Source organism: Rhinatrema bivittatum, chromosome 1 (assembly GCF_901001135.1).
Source record: "Rhinatrema bivittatum chromosome 1, aRhiBiv1.1, whole genome shotgun sequence".
NCBI classification, from domain to species: Eukaryota; Metazoa; Chordata; class Amphibia; order Gymnophiona; family Rhinatrematidae; genus Rhinatrema; species Rhinatrema bivittatum.
In genome coordinates this window covers 564,593,349-564,609,389 of record NC_042615.1, presented here as the reverse complement: position 1 = coordinate 564,609,389, position 16,041 = coordinate 564,593,349, and the positions used below count along the sequence as shown (strand labels likewise).

Below are 16,041 nucleotides of genomic sequence, written 5' to 3'. Positions count from 1 at the left end.
TACAGGCTGTTACAAAATTACCCTGAATCATCAGATCTAAATGTTCTACAATATGCTGCTTTGAATATTATTAATAAAACCTGGAGATTGTGAACTGAACATGGCATATAAATTGAGTCCATGTCCAATTTATCATCTCCTGCTCTGTGGCTATGTTTGAATATTGACAGTTAGGTTTCAAAGTTATCTGCATATGTGTTCCCGAATAACTTTAACCTTTAAATAACGATTCCCAGTAAACAAAAAAGAAAAACCAGGCCTACTGCCCTGATCTCCCACCCCAGTGAAACAAATTTCAGCCCCGTCGACTGATCCCACTTGCTCCCCGAACCCCCCAAAATTGTTAGAAATTGTTGAAGGCCTTTAGGCCCGAAAAACTCCCCCCCCCCCAAATTGTCAAAATATAATGACAAAGAAGGTCTCTTGCAGAAGCCCCCTCTCCCCCCTCGTCAACCCAACCCTAACCCTCCTGCCCCACTCAAAACCCCACAAACTACTTATTATGGCCAGAAGCTCAGAACAATCATTTGGATCCCAGGGCATCCATTTGTTTCACTGGGGAAGGGAAGTAGAGGATAGGGCTGACAGACCCCTTTTTTTTTTTTTTTAATGAGAAATGCTACCTAACTAGTTATAGCAAAAATGACACGAGGCGAGTGGCACCTTATAGACTAACCAATTTATTGAGACATGAGCTTTTGAGGACAGAACCACTACCGTCCGCCTCGTGTCATTTTTGCTACACCAGACTAACACGGCTATCCCCCTGAAAATCTAGACCGGCTATATTCTTTATGCCATGTGGTAGACGGTAATTTTCATCTAGTCCAATTTACCTGAGTAAATATATTTTTGGAAAATTGCCTTTAATGCTTTGCATTGAAATAGCTCTACCAATTGCACAATGGTTTACAAATGACGGCGCAATGTTGGCATAACTTTGCCTAGACTATTTATGATTCCTATAATATCGACGTTTGCTGATAAAATTTGTTACGGTGAGATTGAATGAATCCTTATAATGGAGATAAAGGAGATGATCCAATGAATACTTATGAAGACATGGTTATTCCATACATGGCCTATATCCAGCTTACTGTCTTGACCAATCAGCAATAAACACGCGGGCATCCATCACATGGTTTTTCCAACAAAAATTTGGATATAGTTAAGGTTCCATCTTTGGATCAACTTTCATGAATCTGGATAAAGAATAATCACTTTGTTCACAATTTAGTTCACTTATTTTGTGTTTTAAAAATGGGACCTATGGTTACAAACAATTTGGGGTAAATGAAATATTAATTTCCCCAGACTCACATACGAATGTCCTTTATGTCCATTATTTTCATGTCCTGTGAACATTTATTTGGTGCTACCAAGCATTGCCTTGTTTGACTTTCTATGGTATGCGTTTTGGTCTTTTTGCCTTTTAAATAAAGTACATAATATTCTTTCAAGAAATTCACGACAATGTTGATTCTACTTGTCCTTTACAGAAGCCCCTCAGGTTCCTGAAGATACACAATGCATCTCTGTGTTAACTGTAGCTCCAGCTATGATCCCAACTCTCTGCTTGAAGATGAAAGGAAAGGCCTTCTTGAAAGACTTTCTGAAGTTGGCCCCCATGAAAGCATACACAATGGGGTTAATGGAGGAGTTAGAGTAGGACATGCAGTGTGCAAAGATCTTGAGTTTGTATGTTTCATAATTCTTTTGAAAGCTGGAATCAAAAGCCTGGAACAAGAAAAAGAGCTGGATGGGGCCCCAGCAGATTGTGAAGAGCAAAACGATCACCACCACCATCTTTGAGATCTTTGTTCGCATGGCCTCTGACCTTTCTGCTAGGAGCTGAACCTGCCAAAGAAGACAGAGACTATGAACCTTCTTCAAGAGCTTTTATAACATGCCTGCGCTGTTTCAAAACTACACTTTAAGAGCTCTCAATTTAAGAGGATTTATCTGTTCTGCTTCTGTGGCGAATGTTTGAATCAGATTTCTCTGTGGCAAGATGAGGGCAACCCTTGGCCACTACACTAGTTGACAGAAACTGGAGTGTGTACATTCAATAAATCGTTTATGCCTTGATAGCTACAATACTGTCGAAAAAGATGTACTACGAGGTCCATAATCAAAAAAATGTATCCAGGTAACTTCAGGTGTTACCCGGACAAATCTTTGGCTTAAAAAATTTTCCCCCTCTCTCTGTTTAAAAGACCTATACAAAATTTAGCTGGATAAAAAAAAGTGTTGAGAAGGCATTCTGTAGTCAGTCAGGGCTGATGTTCAGTGCTATCCGGGTAGAGTTATCCATGTAAGTATGGCATGCCAAAGGACTGTTTCAAAGTTATCCGCATAACTTTATCTGGGTAACTCTGATTTTATTTGGGTACATTCAGCGGAACACATATTCGGCGATGTTCCACTGAATATTAAAGTAACATTACCAAGATATCTTTAACCGCATAATTTTCCACTCCCCAGCTTACTCGGTATGGACCTCTGTCTGTTATTCAGTCCAGTCATTGCAGTTAGATCTCGTATAAAATTATTTTCACTCACCAATTTATTTTGAAAAACCTGTTCCAAAGTGCTTAAAAGAAAGATGTATTAAAAAAATAACATGAAATTGCCATTCAAACATCTGTTTATGTAAAATTGGGCAGTATCATGTGACAATGAAAACCAGATGCAGCTCCCCTGGAATTTCTGCAGTACTACGTAGAAGCAAAGATGATGCTGGCAGAAAAGGATCACTCGCTCCATCCATTTGTGCTTGCCTACTCCGCTGGCGAAGGCCTTACTTAATGACTGGGGGTAATTTTGTAACACCCACCTATATTTTAAATCCATTATGCACATTCTTTATACCAGTTTTCAAAGGGAAAATATGCACATATATTCCCTTTAAAAATTATCCTACCAAAACTATTCAAACACAATTACACTTGCTAATTTGTGCACAGCTTCTTCTTTTTTTTTTTCAGGAAATCTTAAGTACATATTTTTGAAAATGCAAAAATATCTACATAAGCCCGAGCCCCTCTTCAACTCCACCCACAGACATGTCTCTGCTCACTGTGGATGAACTTACGTGCATACAGGACAATGCATGCGCTAGTTTACCTTCCTATCAAGCACGCAATTTTGTAAAAGGCCATTCTCGCAGAAATGGCTTTAAAACGTATCCTTTTTGTGTCTATCCCATGCTTGATTGAATTCTGCCACTGTTATGGCTGCTATAACCTCCACTGGATGTCTGTTCCAAATGTCCACTGGCCTCTTGGTGAAAAAAAATGTTTCCACATTCCTGTAGAGCTTTTCTCCCTTCAGCTTCGTATAATGACCCTTTGCTTTCTATGGGAAATGCTACTTGCTGGGACCTTATTAAAGTTTATTAGAAATTGATATGATGGTATTCTCACTCCCCTTTCTATTACTTCTTCAAGAAAGGGCATGGTTAGCTCTTTGTCTCACTATGTAAACGTTTTATAGTGCAAAGCTATGCACCATTTAGGTGGCCGTCCTTTGAAATGCCTCTGCCTTATCAATGTCCTGTTGCAGCAATGAAACCATGTTACATCATATCCATTAACCACAGGCCACTTATCCTAAGGTATTATGGGAACTGCAGTTCAAGTTTCTTAATAGAAAAAGTAGAATTACAAGACCCAGAATACAAAACAATAGGCATTTAAAAAAAAAAAAAAATCAAAAAAGGCAGCATCAAATTCACTAGGTAATTTCAGGGCAGATGTCTGGGATGAAAGCTGGAAAAACAAATGGAATTATATTACATGTTCTGTTGCTTTTTATAGTAAAACAGATCTGCGTAGAAGAACTTCAGGGCAAGGATTTCAAGGTTAAAGAGTATAGGAAAATACTATAAATAATAAAACAGCACCCAGTTAGACATATACTAACTCCTGTCCAGATAGAGCAACTGTATACCTTCACTATAGCTTCAGAAGACAAAAAAACAAATCATAGGAAGTATTTTTTCACTCAGTGCACAATCAAGGTATGGAATCTGTTGTCAGAGGGGTTCAAAAGACGATTGGACAAGTTCCTGAAGGAAATGTTCCTAAACAGTTATTAACCAGGTAGATATGGGAAATCCAGTGCTTATCCCTGGGAAAGAGTTACAATAAATAGATCAACTATTCAGGATTTGTCAGGTACTTGCGACCTGGACCGGCTAATGTCAGAGACAGAATGCTGGGCCTCTTGGACCTTGGTCTGACCCTGCGTGCCACTTCTAATGTTCTTAACATCAGTAGGAAGTGATGCAATTCACATTGCCGAATCATTATTAGCAACTGAAAGAAATATTTTTTAGTAGTTTTGCCATATCTTCACGTTGAAGTAAGTGTGGTTGCAGGCAACTTCTATAAAGTTGATTAATGAAAAGCACATAAGCAGAGCCTAACTTGGAATCTATTAGATGGCAGTAGTCTATGGGTACACTGTCAATCAAAACTGACATTAGCCAATCAGCGCTTACTGCCGGTCTAAGCCCCGCCCACTCCCTTAGAAGTGAATAGGTGTAGCCCCGGCCCATGCCCCACCTTTACTCCAACTCCTACGTCCGCCCATAATCCCACGACAGGGGCCATTGGGCATGCGTATCTACAGTGATGGGAGGAGGGAAGGGGGAGATTCTCCCTATCACTGTGTACAGAATGAGAGAAAGCTTCCTGCCATGCCACAACTATTAACTTTTAAAACAGAGGGACTAGAAAAAAAATCCTGCTTCTGGCTCTTTCATCATTAAAATTGGCAAGGGCATTTCTGATGATGTTCTAGGGGTTAATTTTTGGGTGTGGGTTGGGTTTGTGTTGTACTTCCAGTGAGATTATAAAAAATGGCCAGAGTCCATTAATTCTGTCGACATTAAAAAGCAACAGGGCCTCTTCTGATGATGTTCTAGGGGGCGTATTTATGGGGGTGTGATGAGGGTTGGACTTCTGGTGATGTCATACCAGTGATATCATAGGGTGGTTTGGTTTGGGCAGGGATTAGACTGGAAGTGACCGCTGATTGGCTGACATCAGTTTTGAGTGACAGTGCACCCATAGACTACTGATGGCTTCTAAGAATGAATCAAACAAAACAAGACTGAACTAAAATTAAATGCCAGGATAATAACAACAACAATAATAGCAATAAATACCTGGTAGTTATTATCAGTGGGCTCCACTATAGGCCTGCTCATTCCTTTCAGCATGAAGGCATAACAGACACAAATTGTAATCAGAGGTAGAAGATACACTGCCAGGAATGTGTAGAGAATAAAAGCCTTCTGGTGATGAACTGAAGGAAATGCCTCTATGCAGTAAGTCTGGGGGCCGTACCACTCTCCAATATCAAGCTTCTGGTATATCGCAACCGGAATGGACAATACAAAGGAACCTGAAACATAAAACATTATTATTAGGAGCATCATTATCTGGGATTTTATATAGTAGCCTGATCAATTGTTACATAAATATGAAACGGGACAAAATGATATGGTCAGTGGAAAACTAATGGACTGGTTAAGCATCTGGATATCCCAGGTGAAAATGTTTTTAGTTTACAGCTAATTTTAATGGGATTTAATGCAAAAGTCATAAAACCTCATATTTATTACAACATAATTTAGATGTCAACAGAAACTTTCAAATCTCCGTGTAATGCATCCCACATGCACAATGCATACATGTTTGCTTATCTTATTGTTAGGCATCCTCCCTATTCTATGAAATCAGCATACACCATACAATTTTGCATTGTTTATACACTTCCTTACGTCCAAGATGTCCTCAACCTGATAGGTGATATCCTCTTCAGCTGTTAGAGGTTGGGGTTCAGGTGGTTTCCTTGAGAACTCAGACAGGATGAGCAGCTTTAAGAGAGAGATATGGAAACATTCTGGATCTTAAGTGACAAGGATAACTGAAGGCTGTAAGTAACTGGACCCAGGTGGCGATGTACTGCAAAAGGCCAATGTATCTGGGCGCAAAGCAAGCTGATGGCAGTTTTAGGTGGATGAAGCAGGTACTGAGCCACACTTTGTCTCCGGGGTGCAACTGAGGAGCTGCCCGGTGATGGGCATCGTAGAACTTCTTAGCCTTTTGACCAGCTTGTTGGAGAAGTTGTTTGGTGTGCTCCCAGATTTGGTGTAGTTCTTGCACCGAGACCTGTGCTGCGGGAAATGACACAGATAGAGGCACTGGAAGAGGAGGAAGAAGTTGAAGTCCGTAGACAATTTGGAAGGGTGAAGATCCAGTAGAAGCAGATTGGTGGGAGTTTAAAGCAAACTCGGCCCGGGGAGCAAATCGGACCAGTCACTTTGCTTAGAGTTTACATATGCCCGGAGAAACTGTTTTAAAGTATGGGTCGTCCTCTCTATCTGTCCTTTGGCCTGCGGATGGTAGGCTGATGTGAGGTCCAGGGATATGTCAAATTTTTTGCATAATGACCTCCAGAATTTCGCCGTAAATTGCACCCCTCGATCAGAGAGGATGTGTCTTGGGAGGCCATGGAGGCAAAATACGTGGTGAATGAATAGTTTCGCTAATTCTGGAGCCGAAGGTAGACCAGGTAACACCACAAAATGAGCCATCTTTGAAAAGCGGTCCACGGTGACTCAGATGGTGTTGTTGCCACTGGATTGAGGTAAATCAACAATGAAATCCATGGCTATATGTGTCCACGGCTCGCTAGTTGCAGGAAGTGGTTGAAGAAGCCCCCAAGGGCGAACTACCGGCAGCTTTTGACGGGCGCAAGTAGGGCACGATTCTACGTATGCATGGACGTCTGTCTTCATGGTTGGCCACCAGTAGAACCTTTGCAGAGTAGAAAGCGTTCTAACTTGTCCGGGATGGCCTGCGAGCAGAGAGTCATGCGCCCATCTGAAGATCTTCCTTTTGAATGTACTGGGAACCACCGTCTTCCCAGCTGGAACTGTGTGTGTAGCGGAGAGGAGCACCCTCGTAGGGTCAATGATGTGCTGCGGAGTATCTGGAACATCTTCCGTGGTAAATGAATTGGAGAGTGCATCGGCTCGGGTGTTTTTATCAGCTGGCCGGTATCGCAAGAGGAAATCGAACCGGGTAAAAAATAGAGACCAGCAGGCCTGCCTGTGATTCAGGTGTTGAGCATGATGTAAGTATTCAAGGTTCTTATGGTCGGTGTAAACTGTGATTTGGTGTTGCGCTCCCTCGAGCCATGGACTTCATTCATCGAAGGCTAATTTAATCGCCAGCAATTCCTTGCCCCAATTCTGTAATTACACTCCGCAGGGGAGAAGCTTCGGAAGAAAAACGAGCATAGGTGCAAGGTGTGATTGGCTGAGTGCTGGCTGAGGACTGCACCAACACCGACGTCAGAAGCATCCACTTCGACGACAAAGGGTCATCGGGGATCCGGGTGGCGTAAGCACGGTTCTTGTAGGAATGCCTCCTTGAGTTCTTGGAAAGCAGTCACGGCTTCAGGAGACCACTGAGAGGGATTGCTCCCTTTCGAGTCATGGCTGTATGTGGAGTGGTCAGTGTTGAATAATTGTGGATGAATGACCTGTAGTAGTTAGTGAAACCCAAGAATCTTCGCAGTGCCTTAAGACCAGTGGGTTGTGGCCAATCTCGAATACTGTTGGTCTTTTGTGGATCCATCTAGAATCCCTGGCTAGAGACTACATAGCCTTAAAAAGGAACAGACTCCTAGTGAAAGGAGCATTTTTCCAGTTTGGCCTATAACTGGTTGTCCCTCAATCTTTATAAGACGTTGGCGACATCCAAATGATGGCTCTGAAGGTCTTGCGAGAAATCCAGAATGTCATCCAGGTATATCACTACACAGCTGTAAAGCATGTCCCTGAAGATTTCATTCATCATATTTTGCAATACTGCCTGGGAGTTGCAGAGGCCAAATGGCATTACTAAATATTCAAAATGGCCGTCATGGGTGTTAAATGCGATTTTCTATTCGTCGCCCCGGTGTATCCTGACCAAGTTATATGCTCCTCTGATGTCCAATTTAGTGAATATTTTGGCCCTTGGAGCCTATCAAAAAGTTTAGAGATTAATGGCACTGGGTAGCGATCCTTCAGGGTGATCTCATTTAAGCCGCGGTAATCTATGCAAGACCGAAGGGAACTGTCCTTCTTTCCCACAAAAAAGAACCCAGCTCCAGCGGGAAGGCTTAGAAGGCCGGATGAAGCCTTTCACCAAATTCTATAGTATAGTTTTGGATATGGCCTTGGTTTCCATCAGAGAAAGTGGGTACCCCCTTCCTCTGGGAGGTTCAGTGTTGGGTAACAAGTTTATGGTGCAATCAAATGAGCGGTGAGGCAGTAGAGTGCCCGCAGCTTTCTTGGAGAACACGTCTCAAAAAGAGGAGTACTGCAGGGGAAGACCCGGAAGAGCTGTGGTAGTGGTCAGGCAAAGCATAGGAGTCACGACCTCTAAGCACTTTCCATGGCAGGACTTGCCCCATTGGGACAGTTGTAAGGTGCTCCAATCGAATTGTGGTGTGTGCATTTGTAACCATGGCATTCCAAGCACCACAGAATGTATAGCCTTATCTAAGACCAAAAAGGAAATGGTCTCTATGTGCAGTGACCCGGTGCGAAGTTGGATTGGCATGGTGGAGCAGGTAACTTCACCTGGTAAAGGCTCACCATAAATTGAAGACAGTAGCAATGGCGTATGTGTCTGGATGGTGGGGATTTGTAGGTGCTCCACGAGTTGTCTGAGTATAAAGTTCCCACCAGCCCCGGAGTCCACCAGAGCTAGGGTGTGGGAATTCTAGGGCGTCTGAGTTAATGAGACAGGTAGTGTTAGCGGAGGAGATGGCACTGTCAGGCCTAGGAGGAGTCCTCTGGCGGATCCTAGGCCTGGGAGTTTCCCGAACAGAGTGGACAGGAGGGTACCACATGACCTGGTTGGCCACAATACATGCGAAGACCTGATCTTTGCTGAAGACGCCTTTCCTTAGCAGATAGATAACTGCAACCCATTTGCATTGGTTCCTCCTCCTCGATACTGGGGGCAGGAGCAGTCTGAGTGGTAGATGTTGGATGAATGCGTGGAACCCCCGATGACATCCTCTTGGATCCCCTAGCCTCGTGCGACTGCTCATGCAGACGACGATCAATGCAGCCGGCCAGGTCGATAAGGGAGTTCAAGGCCTCAGGAAATTCACATGCTGCTAATTCGTCTTTGATGCGTGAACTTAGACCTTCCAGGAATATGGCATGCAGGCAGCCCAGGTCCCAGTGTAATTCTAAATAAATAAAATAAATTCTGAGGAAAGAGTCCTAAACTCAATGACATATTCGGTCAGTGATCTGGCACCTTGTTGCAGATGCAGGAGTGCGGATCCAGCGATGGCCTTGAAACCAGGGTCATCAAATACAGAGCGAAATAGGGCAAGGAAGCCTGTCGAGTCGTTGAGAAATGGATCCATTCGCTCCCAAAGGGGTGATGCCCAGACCGAGGCTTTTCCGTCCAGGAGGGATAAGATGTACGTAGTTTTGGACACTATGTCGTAAAAATATGCAGGTTGCAAAGAAAAGTGCATGCTGAACTGGTTAAAAAAGCCGCTACATGTAGAAAGTTATACCTAGGCTTGTTAGGAGTTGGCACAAAGGTAGTAGGTAAATATTAAAGAGTATAGGTGATAGAGCAGACCCTTGTGGCACTCCTGTTTCAAGTGGGATGGCATCGGATGAGTTGTTGTTGAAGGAGACTTTGAAAAAACCTGTTTTTAAGGAAGGAAGTGTACCAGCCTAGGGTTTTGCCAGCGAGCCGATGGTTTCTAGGCTAGATATAAGCCTCCTGTGGTCAACTGTGTCAAAGGCTGTGGAAAGATCGAGGAGGATCAGTAGGTGGCCTATTTTGTTATCGAAACCTCTTAGTATGGTATCAGAAAGGTTGAGTAGTAGGGTTTCTGTGCTGAGGTTTTTCCTGAATCCGTGTTGGGATGTATGTAGTATTTTGTGATAGTCAAGGTGTTCATTGAGTTGTTTCAGAACCGCCTTCTCTGTCAATTTAGCAAGGAGGGGTAGGTTTGATATTGGGCGATAATTGTTCAGGTCTACCATTTGGAAGCACAATCTTCCAGTCTCACAAGATCCTCCTGCAATTCATCACAATCTGCTTGAGAGTTAACTACTCTGCATAATTTTGTGTCATACGCAAATCTGATCACCTCACTTGTTGTACCCCTTTCCAGATCATTTATAAATAAATTAAAAAGCACCAGTCCAAATACAGATCCCTGAGGCACTCCACTGTTTACCTTTTTCCACTGTGAAAACTGACCATTAATCCTACTCTTGGTTTCCTGTCTTTTAGCCAGCTTGCAATCCACAAAGGACATCACTTTCCTATCCCATGATTTTTTAGTTTTTCTTAGAAGTCTCTCATGCAGGACTTTGTTTAAACGCCTTCTGAAAATCCAAATACACCACATCTACTGGTTCACCGTTGTCCACATGTTTATTCACCCCTTCAAAAAATGTAGGAGATTTGTGAGGCAAGACTTCCCTTGGATAAATCCATGCTGGCTGTGTCCCATCATACCATGTCTATCTAAATGTTTTGTGATTTTATTCTTTGGAACAGTTTCCATGATTATTCCTGGCACTGAAGTCAGGCTCACCGGTCCATAGATTCCTGGATCACCCCTGGATCCCTTTTTAAATACAGGGATTACATTGGCCATTTTCACATCTTTAGGTACATCAGATGATTTTAATGGTAGGTTACACATTTTTACTAATAGGTCTGAAATTTCATTTTTTAGTTCTTGGGTGAGTGATGATCTTAAGATATCAAAAAAGTATGACAACATGCTAGCTGGAACCAGAGGGCTGCTAGGCTGTATAGAGAGAGGCATAATCATTAGGAAAAAAAGGGAGGTAATAAAACCCCTGTACAGGTCATTGGTGAGATCTTATTTAGAATATTGTGTTCAGTTCTGGAGCCGATTTCTCAGAAAGTATAGAGATAGACAAGAGGTGCTTCAGAGAAAGGCAACCAAAATGGATGGGGTCTGCAACAAAAGTGATATGAGATAAGACGACATACAACTCCTCATTCCAATCACTTCCACTATAGAAGATGCTATGGCAAGAGCAGTCTCACACCTTGATGCAATTCGAAATATGCTAAACAATCTAAATTAATAAGGGCACCGTTCAACGTGAAACCATCACGTATGGAACTTCTTGAGAAGTGCATTGTATTATGAAAATCTTCTTTTGTTACTTATAATTAAATAAAATTTAGCGAGCCACACATTCTCCTTTGCTGCATTAAAAAAGATCCTTAAAAGAATGTTTACATGACTTTTCTGAGATATATAGATTATGAGCCAGATTGTATTTTTTTTAAACATAGAATACAATTATTTTTATTCATCAAACTTATCAACTATTTTTCCACTGAAAATTTTTCCAAATCTCAATTCTGGGTAAATTAAAACCCGAGTGTATGCCTGTTTTCAATATAACAAAGATTCAGGTATGCATGTGGGCAAGTAGGCTGTACATTTTAATCCCATGTGAAAGCATGGCAACAATAAAATGACCAGACCATCAACATTTGTAATCTGTCACAAAAGTATTTTGCTATAATCTTGGTTTCCAGTGCTTTAGTAGTGAGATTTCTTTTCAAAGCAGCAGGCTAAGTGTTTTTCTTCTATAGAAATGGTGGCTGACCTCTGTGCGCCATTCATTTCATTATAGCTCAGAATCTGCAAAAACCTCAGAGACTGAATCCAACTGTTACTGTTTACAATAAGTGCTTCAATTTAAGTCAAGAAACATAGGAGATGATGTTTCAATTTTATCCACCCAATCTGCTCATTTTTGCTAAATGAGATCATGCCTGAGACATTTGGTGGTTGTTTTATTTAAATTATTTTTTATAATGCCACTTTATAAATTCCAAGCAAACAACACTTGAAATCATAATGATGGTAAGCAAAGACACAATATTTAACGTCACAACTTTACCCCACTCAATTCTATTCCCAATTAACCCCCCACCGACAACAATCCACCCTAAAGATAAAGAAAAAATACATAATAAAGGCAACCTATTACAAACTGCTAGTCAATACAATTCAATGAGTTAATTTAATTTCAGCATCATGAAGATTAGTGTGAAGAAATCCCCAAAATATCCCCAACTAAATCTAACTCATTGATACTATACTGATCAGGTCTTATCCTTAAGAAAAAATGCTAATTATAACAGGTCAAAAACACGAAACTGTATATCTTGAAACAGAATAACCATTTTCAAGGGAATTGGAGTTTAAAAGAGGCTCCAATTGTCATTATTTGATCTTGTAGCCCCAAAAGTATCTATAAGGCTCACTAGAAATGAAGATCATGAATAGAAGAGGCAACTTGTTTCTACCAAAGAAGTCGATCTATTGCCGAGGCAAGGAGCAAATGCAGGAGTGGACTTATATAGGCCCCAAGTGATGATGTCATCAGGAACGCCAATTGTCATTTCCTGCTGCTGATCCTTCAAGGTTGAGCGCCTTAGGAGGGCCAGGACTGCTAGGGTTTCAGAGGCTGGCTGAGTGCGGAAGCCTGCCATGTGCCTAAAAAGAAACTAGTTTTAGCATCTTCAGAAGTGGCAAAAGCCGGAGGCATGTGGCACCCTGCAGTGTCTGTCTTTGAAGCCTCCTCTGGCATCTGCCAGCAATAAGATGGGCTTGGGTCCAGACATAAGAGCAGTAGTTCATGGGCTTGCCTCATCGACTGCCAAACACAACATAATCCCCCTCTTAAACCCCCTCCCTAAGGGTCTTGTTTTCTGTGATGCAAGACTTGGCATCCAAAATATTGGAAGTGGGCTCCCAAGTACTCTTCGCGACCATACTTCTTCCAGGAGTTGAGGTACTCCCATCTCTTGCCTCAGTGCTAGGAATCCAGAATCTCTTTTACCTCATATATGGTGTTATCTTCAGAAGTCAGTTCTTGAGATTTAGGAGGCGCTTTTGAAGGCCATGAATCAACGGTTTCAATAAAGATATGTGAAATATGTTGTGTATACCTGACGTGGGAGGCAGTCTTAGTTGTGGGTCATGGGTCCCACCTGACGGAAGATAGAGAAAGGCTCGATGTACCATGGAACAAGTCGCATAGAGGGTACTCTGAGATGTATTTGGCATGTGCTTAGCCACACTCACTGGCCCTCTTTAAATTGAGGAGCATGTCTCTGGTGTGCATCATTAGTGTTCTTGGCTCTTTGGGCTGCTTTCTGAAGGAAGATATTTGTGTGAGTCCATAGATCCTGGAGTCCTTGGGAAGATAACTGTGCAGATGGTGATGGAACTGCCATGGAGAGGGGCATAGGAGGCAATGGTTATTTCCCATAGACCACTTGGAATGGTGGGCATCTAGTAGAACTGCAGATGTGTGATTGTAAGAGAACTCTGCCTAGGAGAGAAGGGAAGCCCAATTGTCCTGGCGTTCATTTATGTAGAAATAATCAATGAATCAACGAAGCAGAACACCTCTCTAGAATAATTCACAAATATAAAAGAGAGGGAAAAGGATCAATGTCCAATATCAATCTCCCATCCACTTAATTGACAAATGACAATATCATAAATCAGTCTTTGCTTTAAAGAATTTACATCTGCAGCCTCTCGCCTCGCAATGGGCCGCAAGCTTTAATCAGCTTACAAAGCAAAGTGTAACTCCTTTTTAATCATTTATTGTCATATTGTCAGTCCCTATTCAAAACTTTATTCCAAATAATTTATCCATAAACTACATTCTAAACACCCTTAAAAAAGGTATACCAATATGCAAAAAAACTAATTTATCGCTTCTCACTCACGATCGTTGTAGTGTCTGTCAGCAATCTTTTTCGGGAGAATTTCTCCCATTTTTTGGTCATGGCAAGTTCCGTTTTCGGTCCCTGACGAGTTGTCAATCAAAAGGGGTAATATATGGTTTGTGGTGTCCCTGTCCGCTTTTATATATTGGCAAAACAAAGAGGGTATTGAAGACTCGTATAATTGAACACAAGAGCGCTTTGATGCGACAACGTTTGGAGGCGCCTGTAGTACAGCATTGTCTACTATGTGATCATTCTTTTGAAACATTGCGTTTTGCGGTTATTGAACAGCTTACACCCAGTAGTCGAGGAGGTGATTTTGATAATTACCTGCTGCAGAGAGAGCAGAGATGGATATATCATTTTGATACCGTTGCCCCGAAGGGCTTGAATAGAGAGATAGATTGGTCGGTTTTTTGAATAAGTAGTGAGAAGTTTATCTTGTATTGCAGGTGTTCATTAATTGTTTTTTGTCCCAAGAGAGTATGGGTTTTGTAGTTTTTTGATCATTCCCTTGTAGTACTATTTCCGGTGATGTGGATCACGGAAGTAGGTTTAAAAAGCAGGTGAAGTTAGATTGGATTGAAGACGCTGAGGCGCCATTTTTTGAACAAGTATGGTGAGACATTATTTGTCCAGGTAAGCTTTTGTGTTAAATATGAACGGTGAGGTGAAAGTTTGTAGATAGGGAAGACGACAATTTGTGGTTATTTAAGCAGGAATAAATTTGGATGCACTTTTAATTTTCTTTTGTCTGTTTTTAAGGACATTGAAGAATATTGGCTGTATGAAATAACGAGTACTGCGAGATGATCCCCTGAAGAAGATTGTTTCACAATCGAAACATGATTCATGTCGGGAACGATTTGATTACATTTCACATTGACTCGGCTAAGTATTCTTTTATAGAAGATTTAGAAATAAGGGAACGATTTGATTACATTTCACATTGACTCGGCTAAGTATTCTTTTATAGAAGATTTAGAAATAACAGAGTGAAAAATAGTGAGTGAGAAGCGATAAATTAGTTTTTTTGCATATTGGTATACCTTTTTTAAGGGTGTTTAGAATGTAGTTTATGGATAAATTATTTGGAATAAAGTTTTGAATAGGGACTGACAATATGACAATAAATGATTAAAAAGGAGTTACACTTTGCTTTGTAAGCTGATTAAAGCTTGCGGCCCATTGCGAGGCGAGAGGCTGCAGATGTAAATTCTTTAAAGCAAAGACTGATTTATGATATTGTCATTTGTCAATTAAGTGGATGGGAGATTGATATTGGACATTGATCCTTTTCCCTCTCTTTTATATTTGTTCATTTATGTAGACCATAGGAATCCCTTGAGTGACCAGTTAGCATGTTCAGACTGGCCATTTCCCTGTGGATGTAAAGTCCAAGGTAATGTTAAACCTTTAACACAGTGAGTGTCAGTATTTTGCCATGAACTGCACTCCCCAGTCTGATGCGATGTGCTTAGATAATCTGTATAAATTGAAGACATAGAGTATGAAAAGGTGTGCTAATCTCAGTGTAGAAGAGAGACCCAGAAGTGGGACAAAATGGGCCATCTTTGAGAAGCGGTCAACAACCACCCACATTATGGTGGTGCCGTGTGAGAAAGGGAGGTCCACTATGAAATCGGTGGACAAGTGGGTCCAGGCTTCCCTGCAGGCTGGCAACGGCTATAAAAACCTCCAGGGTCAGCCCGACAGAGTTTTCTGTTGCGTGCAGGTGGGGCAAGAAGCCATGTAGGCCTAAACATCTTATTTCATTTGAGGCCACCAATAGTATTGTGTGTGTGAATTTGAGAGAGAGAATGTGATTCAGGGAATGAGAAGCCTGTGCACGTGGAGAGTGAGCATGGAAATGAGAGAGACTGGTGTGTGTGTGTGTAACAGAGAGAAAGTGATTATGGGAATGAGAAGCCTGTGCATGTGAAGAGAGTGAGCATGGGAGTGAGAAACCTGGTGTGTTTGAGACACAGCATGGGAGGGAGAAGCCTGTATATCTGAAAGAGAACATGGGAGTGGGAAGCCTGTGTGCATGTGTATGCATGAGAGAAATCAGGTGACTGGTATGTGTTTGTGTGTGTGTGTGTGAGAGAGAGAGAGAGAGAGAGAGAGAGAGAGAGAAAGAAAGTGATTATGGGAATGAGAAGCCTGTGCATGTGAAGAGTGAGCATGGGAG

General features: G+C 41.8%; 1 protein-coding gene across 1 annotated transcript in view; it reads right to left on the bottom strand.

The window, feature by feature from the left end:
• Positions 1–490: 490 nt before the first annotated feature.
• LOC115099496 (G-protein coupled receptor 54-like) overlaps positions 491–16,041 on the bottom strand; it is a 115,301-nt gene continuing 99,750 nt past the window's right edge. Inside the window, exons 4-5 of the mRNA XM_029617173.1 lie at positions 5,174–5,412; positions 491–1,857 (exon numbers count right to left, since the gene is read on the bottom strand). Of these exons, the coding sequence (XP_029473033.1) occupies positions 1,507–1,857; positions 5,174–5,412 (590 nt within the window). The 3' untranslated portion in view covers positions 491–1,506. The remainder of the gene's footprint in view (positions 1,858–5,173; positions 5,413–16,041) is intronic.